Source organism: Paramormyrops kingsleyae, chromosome 4, assembly GCF_048594095.1.
Source record: "Paramormyrops kingsleyae isolate MSU_618 chromosome 4, PKINGS_0.4, whole genome shotgun sequence".
NCBI classification, from domain to species: Eukaryota; Metazoa; Chordata; class Actinopteri; order Osteoglossiformes; family Mormyridae; genus Paramormyrops; species Paramormyrops kingsleyae.
The window spans coordinates 16,519,292-16,532,282 of NC_132800.1; the positions used below are offsets into that span (position 1 = coordinate 16,519,292).

The 12,991-nt window shown below is 42.5% G+C and overlaps 1 protein-coding gene across 1 annotated transcript in view; it reads left to right on the top strand.

The window, feature by feature from the left end:
- LOC140588908 (tripartite motif-containing protein 16-like) overlaps positions 1–12,649 on the top strand; it is a 28,384-nt gene extending 15,735 nt beyond the window's left edge. Inside the window, exon 6 of the mRNA XM_072711560.1 lies at positions 5,297–12,649. Within this exon, the coding sequence (XP_072567661.1) occupies positions 5,297–5,832 (536 nt within the window). The 3' untranslated portion in view covers positions 5,833–12,649. The remainder of the gene's footprint in view (positions 1–5,296) is intronic.
- Positions 12,650–12,991: the final 342 nt, after the last annotated feature.

Genomic DNA, 12,991 nt, shown 5'->3' on the forward strand with positions numbered 1-12,991 from the left:
GGAACTCTAACAAAGAAACTAATGCCTTGTCCACACGTACACAGGTATTTTTTAAAACGTACATTATCTTGGGCTTTTGTCTACACGTAAACGGCGTCTTAGGTCACTGAAAACGGAGCTTTTGCAGAACTCCATCCAGGGTGAAGATTTTAAGAAACTCCATTTTCAGTGTCGACATGTAGACAGGGAGTTTTTGGCTTGAAACGTCAGATTGTGCGCCGTTGTCCACTTTGTTTAACGTCAGAGCGTGTGCTTTTTGCTGTTTACATTAGGCGAGTTTGAGCAATGGCGGACTTAGCCGAAATAGTGCTTGCGCTAACCTTGCTGACAGGACTTCTTACATGTGTACAGATAAATGATGAGTCACTCTTGCGTTATATTAATCAACACAGGCGTCGGAATGTGCGCCATGGTTTGCAAATTAACAGGACTGGCAATTACAGTAGGCTTCTGATTGGCTAACATGGCAGTACGGTTAGAGTTATAATGCCGCCTGTTGTTTTGGCATGCTCTTGACAGCGCATTTTGGCGGTTTCATGTGGACGGAAATTTTTTAGAAGACAATGTTCGTGTGGACGGGGATTTTTTCTTTAACGGAGGAGAAAAAGCACTGTTTAAAAAAATACCCATGTATGTGTAGACAAGGCATAAGAAACAGAATCTACACTAGGGGAATAACAGACAGGTAAAAACACAAGCATGGGGCACAAAGCATGAAACCAAAACCAAATACAAGACACATGAACAAGAAAACTCATACAAATGAAACACTAGGGAACAAAATACAAAAACAGAGGAGGTGAGATTCGAACACATGATGAAAGGGATTTGCAGGTAGCCACATGCGCAACATGTTGAGCCATGTGGCTGATACAGTAGGAAACAGGGGACACACAAAGACTGACAGGAGGGACAGGATGGCCAGTGATGTCTGCTGGCCAAACGGGGAAGGGACACAAATGACTGAGACAACAGGAGCTGACCCTGACAAAATGTGTCTGGCTATTTTTAAATGCTTTCTAAATAAAGTGAGTTGAGTTAAAAAACACTGTGTCATTATTGCTAGAGGGTTGCGATGGATAACAAGCACTTGACACGTGTCTATTATACGGAGGTCCCGATTGATTATACAGACCGCTGATAGATGAAGAAGGTGTGTATAATATAAATAAGAAACAAGTTGCAGACATTGTCAAGCACAAAAGAGTGGGTGACAGTTATATCCCCCTTTTACACGGTGTACATATTGCGGGGGAACACAACTCGATGGTTACATTATCGTAGGACAGGAGTCATTACATATCGCTCTGCAAGAACCACATTGATAATATAGTCATCGAGTTAAAGACTGACCAGAACAAGTTGATACCCTTCAGCTACGGAAAACCAATCATAAAGTTGCATTTCCGACTTGTTAAACAGTACTACCCACAATAATGCACACTGTTGACGGCTTTTCTGATCCGCATAGATATGTGGAATACTACATAACCCAAGCGGGTAACGGTCTCCCTGGATATGCCAGGGCACCTGTTATGTATGGTGGGGGGACTTTTTCAAGGTCTCTTCAGAATGGCAGTGCCGTTTCTGAAAAGGACTTTCAAAATGGCAAAATCACATTTAAAAGCAGCTGCACTAAATATTGCTAAAGACGTGGTACATAGTGCCATAACGGGGCAATTAACAGCACAACCACAGGAGGGCTCTGGCCTCATGATATTGAGCCAAGGTAAATGTCAGAGGCCCCCTGGGAGCCGAATAACAGCCATTAAAAAATGTAGGGTATCGACCAAGAGGGTCTCAGTTGTAAAAAAGAAGTAACAACAACAACAAATATATTTTTGTATAGCGCATTATCACAACATTACATCGTCTCAAAACGCTTTACAGCATCCCCACCCAAAGCCCCCAGTGAGTAAGCCATAGGCGACAGTGGCAAGGAAAAACTCCCAAGAGGAAGAAACCTTGGGTGGGACCAGACTCAGAGGGGGAGCCCATCCTTCTGGGGCTGGCAGGGAGAGTCAAATCGGAGATTTGCCAAGTTACACTGTCTAAGTCATAAATTTGAGACACAAACGGGGAGCAGGGGGGAGATGACAAGCCGGTGCCGACGCTCCCTCCAATCGGCAGGCAACCAGAAGGCAGGCAGCGGGTCATTCATGGAAGATGACACAGGCAGAACGGCAAGCTGGATGCAAGATCGTCATTGGCAGTGGCGACGTCACATGTAGCAGGGTGTGCTGGACATCTTGATAGACTGAGGTCTCCAGGCAGCACACCCCAGGAGGAGTAGAGGAAATAAAATATGCAATTAGTCAAAGTAGGGGAGACTATAGGCAGTGCTGACAGTTAAGTAAGTGCAATATTAAGTGCAATGTGCAAGCTCCGGCAGATATGGCTATGGCAGCATAAGTAGGAGGGAGAGGCAGGTGGGAATGCAGGCATGGGGAGTCCCTGAAATGTCAGCACTCCCACAAGCGATTGTGAAGCTAGAGTGACAGCACTGTCAATTCAGTTTATCCAAAGCCAATGGCACCAATCCCCACTCAGCTCTACACCACACACTATAGGTCTAACTGGGAATGAGAAGTTAGCTAGAGCTAGAACTAGTGTCCTTATAAGCTAAACTAAACAGGTGCACTTTTAGTCTAGACTTGAATATTGAGAGTGAGCCTGAAACCTGCATATCCGGTGGAAGACCATTCCACAGCTGAGGAGCTCTATAGGAGAAAGCTCTGCAGCCTGCCATAGCTCTTTCTACCCTAGGTAGTAACAGATATCCCACACCTTGAGAACGAAGTAAGCGCGGGGGGTTGTATGAGGTCAGCAGATCACTAAGGTATTCTGGTGCAAGGCCATTCAGTGCTTTATAGGTTAATAGCAGTATTTTATAGTCAGTCCGAGACTTAACTGGTAGCCAATGAAGGGAGGATAAGACCGGTGTAATGCGATCAAATTTTTTAGTGTTTGTGAGAACTCTGGCTGCTGCATTCTGTACCAGCTGAAGTTTATGTAAGGATCCAGATGGGCAACCAGAAAGGAGGGCATTACAGTAGCCCGGTCTGGAAGTTACAAAGGCATGTATTAATTTTTCTGCATAATGAAGTGAAAGCATCTTACAAAGCTTGGCTATGTTCCATAGATAATAAAACGCAGTTCTAGTAATACTTCTTATGTGAGCATCAAAACATAGATCTGAATCAACTAGAAGACCAAGATTTCTAACCACCGTGCTAGGTTGTGTAGGAAGACCACCAATGTTGAGGTGGTGAAACTTATTTCTTGCAGCCTTGGGAGCTGAACCGCGATATAGCGGGGATCACTGTATATACCTGTTCTATAGGAAAGGTAACCTTAAATGACTTCTATTGTGATCTGGCGCTTAATAGAAAGTAAGATTAAATAAAATTAACTTGACCTTCAAGTGGGGGCGGGAGGTGCCGTTGGGGGGGCGTGGTGCCCCCCTAATATAATTGTAGGGGAAACACTGCAATATCTTAGTATTGATTTTAATGCAAGGTTATTTTGTATTACTTTTAATAAAGTGTTTCTGTTAGAACCTAAGCATGCCTGTTTGTTCCTTTGAGAGCCCTATATCCCCCTCTCAATCTGAAACAATCAGTAAAATGTCAGCCTTCCTACCTACCGAGGAAGTATAGCTGTGTGCTGGTGGTTGCTGTGTACCTCCAGCCTAGCGTGAATGCTAACCGGGCACTGATTGAACTGTACGAGACCGTCAGCAAACTGCAAACAGCACATCCTGAGTCTCTCTTCATAATTGGCAAATCTGACGCCAGTTTCCCCCAAATTCTTCCAACATGTGAACTTCCCAGCTAGAGAGATAATCTGTCTGAACAATGTTTGTACAACGTTTGTGACCTACAAGGCGCTTCCCCCCCTCACCTCGGCTACTCAGACCGTGTCACTGTGTTCATGGTTCCTGCGTATAAATCCCTGCTGAAGCTCAACAAACCAGTCAGTAAGAGTGTGGCCAGCTGGTGCCGTCTCAGCTCTCCAAGACTGCTTTGAATCTACTGACTGGGACATTTTTAAGGAGGCTGCTATAAATGGTGACACCATCAACCTGGAGGAGTATATAAACTCTGTGATCGATGACCACGAGAGCCGACCAAAAGCCCTGGATGATGAGGGAAGTGCTCACACAGCTAAGAATCAGAAATGCAGCTTTAAGACCTAAAGACAAGGCTGCCCTCAGGACGTCCAGAGGCAACCTGTCCCGAGCTATGAGGATAGCCAATCAGGCACATGCACAGAGGATCAATGAACACTTTAACCGCATGTTGTATGTTCACACCTCAATCTTCAAATGCAAACAAGACACCTCAAATCAACTCCAGGCCTTTTATCTGCTTAATTGATAATGAAAGAATGAAGGAATTGCCCACACCTGTCCATGAAATAGCTTTTAAGTGAATTGTCCAATAACTATTAAAAAACAAGGTGGCACATGTTAACGAGCTGAAACTCCTAAACCCTTCATACAATTTGAATGTGGAAACCCTGAAATGAAATCTGAGAGCCTGCACTTTATGTCCATGCCCATTGTATAACTTCAATTGGAATATATATCAGTAAACAGGTAAAATAGTAAAACTTGTGTCAGTGTCCAAATATGTATGGTCCTGACTGTAAATAGGACACATTGTGTGCATGTGCAAAGTACACAGCTTGACCGAAGAATTATGAACGTTTCCATGTACGTATATGCAGTGTACGGAGAACCAGCCTAGATGCATCCATTTCCGCGTTGGGAGCATCGCGTCGGCTCGCTGCTGGAGAGAGGTGTGTGTCCAAAGTGGTTTGAAAGAACTTCATATTGTGACGTAAAGACAAGCTCACTTTTAGTGGTAATCTGTGTCGTATAATTTTATGGTTAACATGTTTGATAAATGCTGTTTGTAATTTTATCTACCTGTAATTAAGCCTATTAGTTTAACACGCGCATCATTTTGGCGCGTCTTCCCGCCGGCGTCGCGCGGGCGTCCGACATTTCCTGAGGTATTTCACATACTTGAATTCCTGCTTCGTTTTTATATTTTATGTATCGTACAGAATAGTAACTTGCAGGCTAAAGTGCAGTTCGGTCCCCAGCGAGTCTCACAGCGCAGGGGGCAGCCGGAGCGCCGCAGACTCGGGCGGCTACATGAGTATATTGGGAATAAAATGTGTGTATTGGAGCGAGTTCTGTGTTAGTGAGTGTGTGAGGTGTGACAGTGATAATAATGGAGATGCTGGGCTTCGTGATGGGATTAATCGCTCTTCCTCTTGCCTACAGACTCCTGCCAGCTGACACTGGACCCCAACACAGCAAACAGACTCCTGTCTCTGTCAGAGGGGAACAAGAAGATGACATGGGGGGCAAAGCAGCAGCCATATCCTGATCATCCAGAGAGATTTGACTGCTGGCCCCAGGTTCTGTGCAGAAAGAGTCTGACTGGTTGCTGTTACTGGGAGGTTGAGTGGAGTGGAGTTGGAGCCTGGATAGGAGTAATTTATAAAGGTATTAGGAGGAAAAGACTCAGTGCTGACTGTCGGCTTGGATTCAATGACAAGTCATGGATGCTGTTCTGCTGTCCTGACAGCTACTCTTTCTGGCACAATAATAAACAGACTGTCATACCCATAAACCCCTCAGGTTCCCACAGAGTAGGAGTGTATCTGGACTGGGCAGCTGGTACTCTGTCCTTCTACAGAGTCTCCTCTGATGGAATGACCCTCCTGTACAGCTTCACCTCCTCATTCACTGAAGCCCTCTGCCCAGGGTTTTGGGTTTATAGAAACTCCTCAGTGTCCCTGTGCATGCTGGGATAGCTCACTGTGTGCTGGAGGAATCATTTTTACCTTATCAGAGTGTCACATGTCGCTTTTAACCAGTACAGTAAAACCTCGGATTGTGAGCATAATTCATTCCGGAAATGTGCTCATAATCCAAAGCACTTGTATATCAAAGCAAATTTTCCCATTAGAAATAATGGAAACTCAGATGATTCTTCCACAACCCAAAAATATTCATATAAAAATGATTAATACAAAATATAAAGAGGCTGCTGGAATTGCTGTAGAGGCTGCTGGGATTGCTGTACTGTGCGGGAGTGGTGTAGTAGCTGTGTGCACTTGTGTTGTGTTGTGCGCCTGTTGAAGCGGTTGATTTGATTTGAATTATCTGTAAAGTATATTTGAGTGTTTGTGTGCCAGCACGGTTATGTTGGTTGTTGTTGTTGTTTCATCTTTAACTTTTATTTTTACATGTGTACTTGTCTGTCCTTGTTAATTGACAGCGTGAGTGTTACCGACAGCTGCGGGCGCGAGCGGCATTTCTGTCTGCGTCCTTCGCATCAAACACCCGCGGGTAATATTATCGAACATCGGTAACATTAACTCTAAAAGGTCAGTTGCTCCGGAGCTTTGCTCGGTCGCCGGTCGGAGCCGGGAGGACATTTTCCACTTTTTTTCCCGCTCCGGCAGTAGCCTGCTTTGAGAGGGTTTTTGTGGTTTTTTGGCCTCCCTAGAGCAACTTCGCTTTAGATTAGCTAAACGTGGTTCAGCAGGAAGTTAATCTCGGGTAAGTAATTGTTAATTTGGTTATTTAAAAAATCTAATTTAAAGGTTGTTATCGCTGACGCTGCCGGATAATTTATAATAAAGTACCGATTTAACGCAAGTGTTAATTTAGTGTTTTAGTGTACGCGGCACTTTGTTTTAACTATACGTGAATTAGATCAACTAAAAGTTTAAATACTCTATATTAATATACTGGGCTGGGAGTAAAGGACGGGGACATAGTGAGTTAGGTAATTATGGGGCCAACTCAGTGTTGTGTTTGCAAGATGTTTGCCCTTCTGGATGCTTGCGTCCAGTCGGACTTCGTCTGCGAGCGATGTAGGTTAGTTGACTCACTCATGGTCGAGGTTCGTGACCTAGAGGAGCGACTGGCTCTCATCCAACATAACAATGAGTTAAAGGAGAGAGTTAATACGCCTTCTAGGGAGACTGTGTGTACGTCACAAGCGGGGAGGGGGGAGAATGATGAACAGGTAGGTCGAGAGAGCTGGGTGAACGTAGGTCGTAGACGTAGAAAAGGGCGTACACAATTCACAGAGGCGGCATCACCTGAAGTAACGGTGTCTAACCGCTTTCAGGTGCTTCCAGCTTTAGAGCCGGGATGAGACTGGGGAGGCAGGTGGGCCCTTGGGCACCAAGGAGCCACCTAACCCCAGTAAGAGGGAGGTTGTGGTAGTAGGGGATTCAATTATAAGAGGTGTAGATAGTTATGTGTGCACCCGTGATAGAGGGTCCCGTACGGTGTCTTGCCTGCCTGGTGCCCAGGTAGGGGACCTTCCAGATCGAGTGGACAGGCTTTTGGCCCCAGCCGGGGTGGATCCAGTGGTCGTGGTGCATATTGGCACCAATGACATAGGAAAGGGCAGGAGGGCTGTTCTGCAAGATAAATTTATAGAAGTCGCGGATAAGCTTAGAAGCAGAACATCCACGGTGGTATTCTCTGGAATACTTCCTGTGCCACGTGCAAGTCAGGCAAAGTTAGCTGAGATAAGGGAATTAAATGCGTGGCTAAAATGGTGGTGTAGGAAAGAGGGGTTCAGGTTTATGGGGCACTGGAAGACCTTCTGGAACAGGTGGGACCTGTTCAAGCCGGACGGGTTGCATCTGAACCGGAGGGGAACCAGTGTACTGGGAAGGCGTATTTGTAGAGTAGTTGAGGAATGTTTAAACTAGGGACTGGGGGGGCAGGGAGGTCAGTTAAGAATTTATGTGGGGAGAGACGGAAAGCCCAAATAAATATTAAAAGTAGACACTGTAAAAGGCCTACCATTAGTGGTCTGTATTTGAATGCTAGGAGTATTAGAAACAAAATTAATGACTTAGAGGCTTTAATTTCTTCAGACAATTACGACATTATAGGAATAACTGAAACATCGATGAGTGACAATGATGGTGATGAATATAATATGGATGGTTATACGTTGTTCCATAGAGACCAGATAAGCAAGAAGGGAGGTGGTGTTGCAGTATACGTAAAAGAAAACTTGCAGGCAAGGGATCTCACTGATAAAAATAAAAATTCAGAAGCTGTATGGATCAAACTTGATGCTAAAGATTCAAATGGCCTAATTGTCAGGGTTTGTTATAGAGCACCTAATGTAGCTGTAGAGGAAAGCAGAATGTTATATGATGATATCAGGATTATGAGTAATAAAAATGATGTGGTGGTTATGGGTGATTTTAATTTACCTGGGATACAGTGGGACACAGTCTCTGGCTCTTCTGTAAATGAACTTGAGATGGTGGAATTAGTACAGGATTGTTTTTTTACTCAGTTTGTTAATACTCCTACCAGGGGAGAAGCCCTTCTTGATCTTGTTTTCTCTAATAACCAGGATAGGATTGGAAAATTAGAGGTTTTAGACCCATTGTACTGTAGTGATCATAACATGGTTAAATTCGAGGTTAATTTTAGTGTCCGAAGAGCAAAGTCGAAATTAAAAGTATACAATGTTAGGAAGGCTAACTTTAATGGTATGAGACGGAAATTAGAAACTGTAAACTGGACAGAGTTAAATAGCAAAACAATTGAAGAGGCATGGGAATTTTTCAAAAGCACATTGTTGCAAGTGCAAGAGGACTTCATACCTGTTTCCAGCAAAACTAAATCTAGGAAACGACAACCAAGGTGGTTTACTAAGGAAATTAAGAATAAAGTCAGGAGGAAAAGGGCTCTGTTCTACAATTGGAAAATAACTAATGATTTCAAAATTAAGCAGGAGTATCTAAGTCTACAGGCAGAGTTAAAAAATAACATTAGGCTACCCAAGAGGGATGTAGAAAGAAGAATTGCATTGGAGGCTAAGGATGACAGTAAAGGTTTCTTCCAATATTTTAACTCCAAGAGAGCTCTAAAAGCTGAAATCAGTAATTTGCAGGATAGTAAGGGCCTTATAATTGATAACGAAATAGATATAGTAAATGAGTTTAATGATTATTTTTCACGGGTGTTCACAGTAGAGAACTTACCACCAATTAATACGAATACAGCATCGTCTATGACCAATATATGCATAACTGAGGTTTATGTGATACTAAGCCTAGCTAAACTCAAAATAAATAAATCGCAGGGCCCTGATGGCATCTTACCTAAAGTCTTAAAAGAGATGAGGGATATTATTAGCCAACCTTTAACTTTAATATTCCAGAAATCGTTATCTGCGGGTGTGGTACCATCAGATTGGAAGCATGCTAATATAACACCCATATTCAAAAAAGGGGATAGAAGTAATCCAGCAAACTATAGGCCAATCAGTTTAACTAGTATTACTGGAAAAATAATGGAAGCTATAATTCAAGTGAAAATGGTAGATTACCTAGATGCAAATAACATTATAAAGGATAGCCAACATACATTTAGGAGAGGTAAATCCTGCTTAACGAATCTACTTGAGTTCTTTGAGGAAGCTACAAGTGAAATTGATCACAAAAAGGCCTATGATGTGATTTACTTAGATTTCCAGAAGGCCTTTGATGTTGTCCCCCACAAACGGCTCTTGCTAAAGCTTAAAGCTGCAGGGATTTTAGGAACTGTGGCAGCTTGGATCGAAAACTGGCTAACTGACAGGAAGCAGCGAGTAGTTATTAGAGGCACAATGTCACAGTGGGCCTCCGTTCATAGTGGGGTACTGCAGGGTTCAATTTTAGGACCACTATTGTTCCTAATTTACATTAATGATATTGACACAAATACATACAGTAAACTGGTTAAATTTGCAGACGACACCAAGGTGGGCGGTGTAGCAGATACTGATCTAGCAGCAGAGAGGCTTCAACAGGATCTGGATTTAATTATCGAATGGGCTGATACTTGGCAGATGAAATTTAACACAGATATATGTAAGGTAATCCATGCAGGGAGCAGAAATATAAAGTACAGATATTTTATGGGTTCCACTGAAATAAAGGTAGCTGATTACGAGAAAGATCTCGGTATGTATGTTGATGCTTCCATGTCCCACTCTCGCCAGTGTGGGGAAGCAATAAAAAAGGCCAACAGAATGTTGGGTTATATCTCTAGGTGTGTGGAGTTTAAGTCAAGGGAGGTGATGTTACACTTATATAATTCCTTGGTAAGACCCCACCTAGAATACTGTGTGCAGGTTTGGTCACCATACCTCAAGAAGGACATTGCTGCCTTAGATAAGGTGCAACGAAGAGCTACGAGAATGATTCCTGGTCTTAGAGGAATGTCTTATGAGGAGAGGTTAGCGGAACTGAATCTGTTTAGCCTTGAGCAAAGGAGACTAAGGGGGGGTATGATTCAGGTCTATAAGATTCTAACGGGTCTGGATGCTGTTCAGCCAAATGACTATTTCAATATTAGTCTAAATACTAGAACTCGTGGCCATAAGTGGAAATTAGCGGGAGAACATTTTAAAACAAATTTGAGGAAGCACTTCTTTACACAGCGTGTAGTTAGAGTATGGAATAGTCTTCCTACTAGTGTAGCGGAAGCTAAAACCATGGGTTCCTTTAAATCAGAGCTAGATACTGTAAGATTTTAACAACTCTGAGCTATTAGTTAAGTTCTCCCCAAACGAGCATGATGGGCCGAATGGCCTCCTGTCGTTTGTAAATTTCTTATGTTCTTAAAGTAAAATACATAAAACAAATTAACCTGCACTTTACCTTTGAAAAGAATCGTGGATGGTGTGAGGGAGACGAGAGAGAGGACGAGGGTTATTTTGTAGGACGACTCACTATAACTAACGGAATCACTGTTATCTGTTGGCTCACTGGAATCTTTTTCTTTTTGTGCCACTTTAAAAAGGAACCTATCCAATGACAGCTGTTTTTGCCTCCTTTTTGATTTTGCGGAAACGACACTGCATTGACGTTAAACAGATGCATCGCTCGCCCTGCTACGCCCTTATTCGGGTGGTGCTTTTCTACTGAATTTGAACTATATTAGTGACGCACGCCAACTGAGACCGAGCATGGGAGACGATTACCCACAATCCCGCAGCGAGAGAGAGAGAACCATCGGCTCATTTGTGATCATGTAATGCTCAGCAGACAAATCCTATACATAATTCAGGTATTGTAAGACCTCGTTCGTTTATCAACTTAAAATTTATTTCAAAATTTTATTCGTCTTGCAGAACACTCACAAACCAAGTTACTCGCAATCCGAGGTTTGACTGTATCCCTTTTTACTCTGTCTGAAGTGTGATGTATGTTAGAGAGGAAATGAATGATTGTTCAGCTTGACAAACCCATGCAAAATGACTGTTTTTCTCTGACATATGTTCTATGTTGTCTGTGAATGCACTAAAACTATCAAAACAAATTAATAGTACATGCAGTTGTACCAATAAAGTGAATTCTGATTCTGAATAAAACAAAATGTAATGAAATGTAAGCCTGATGAGTGGGGGGGGGTTCGCCCTCCCCTCCCCTCTATATGTAAATTTTATATATTTCCGTCTATATTTTGTATTTTCCATCTGTACACTGACAATAAAGGTTTCCTTATGGAGTCAGAATAGTGCCATATATACTTATATGTGTAGGATCCCACATGCACATATCACAGGGCCTAAATTCCAGGTGGCCTGAGACAAGGCCGAGCCTGGTACGAGAGGCACCAAAGGGGGGTTACACACATAAACACACACACACACAGATAACAAGGGAGGCCAGCACTCCAACTTTTATTGCCCAAAGATTTACCCCCTCCCCATACATTCTGCCTTATATATCACTCACCCAACAGACAAACACCCTAAAGGAAGTTTCATTTAAGTTTGGCTTTTGTATACCCTGTATATTTATTTACTCATAACTACTAGTCTCAATATACAGATAGGTTATGTTTGTATGTGCCCTTAGACAATCTTAGTGTTTTGTGTGCCACCCTTATAACCATGTTCATGGAGTATCACCTATTTTACCCCTTTGCACTTGAACACATATAAATTTAAATAAATAGATAGGTATAGCTACCATTGTATATATGTTCTCATGGTATACCAGAACAATCTGGAAAGTGAGTGTAACCAATGTGTCCTAACTTTTAGAGAGTCTTCTTTGTTAAAAACCCCCCCTTCTATTCCAACATTCCTTTGTGGTCCTTATCTGATCTTGGTGGACCGTCACCAAGTTTCTTTGTTCTAACATGCTATGTTAAAAGAACTGAATTAAGGTGTATTTTATCCATTCTGGAGAAGATGAATTGGCATAAGCCACACCAAACAAAATATGTTGTTTCCAGATGTGCAACTTATATTGATATTACCACAAACTAACGGCCACGCCTATCTATGGATAAGATGTGCTGTTTGTAATATGAATATTTGATGTAATATCTGCACAAAGTGTAACATCTGTTGAGGTGCAACCCAGAACACATGTATCCTATACTGATGTGAATCAGTCACATAGATACAATAATTAATTGTTTAATCAATTAATACAGATGGTATGAGGTATGTACCTGTGAAGCTGGTATGGCATGTTTGGTGTCAAACTGATTGTTAATCACCCCTGATTCCAAATCTGGTCAGGGATTACCATAAAAGTGTATGTATCAAAAATTATAACAGTTTAATGAAAATCATCAGTAAAGGGGGAGAATCAGTCGGGCCAAGAAATCCCAAAAGGACTGATACAGACCCCCTTCCAAAAGCTTTGTGAATGAACGTGAAAAACATTTTGCAGATACATGTCAATATTTTTTGTAAATGCGGAACCAAACAGAGGTCCACAGAGGTCCATCTTTTCTGCACAGCCCTGGAAAGGATCTTGAGAACAACTGAAACAGCAATAAAGTTTGAAGTCATCACATAACATGTGACCCATGATTACCCTGTAAGTAAACTACTGCAACATGCACATCTCTTGCTGGACCGGTACACTGGAACTCATTTCAGGCCTGGCAGAACCAGATGTTTGGTTCTGTGTGCCT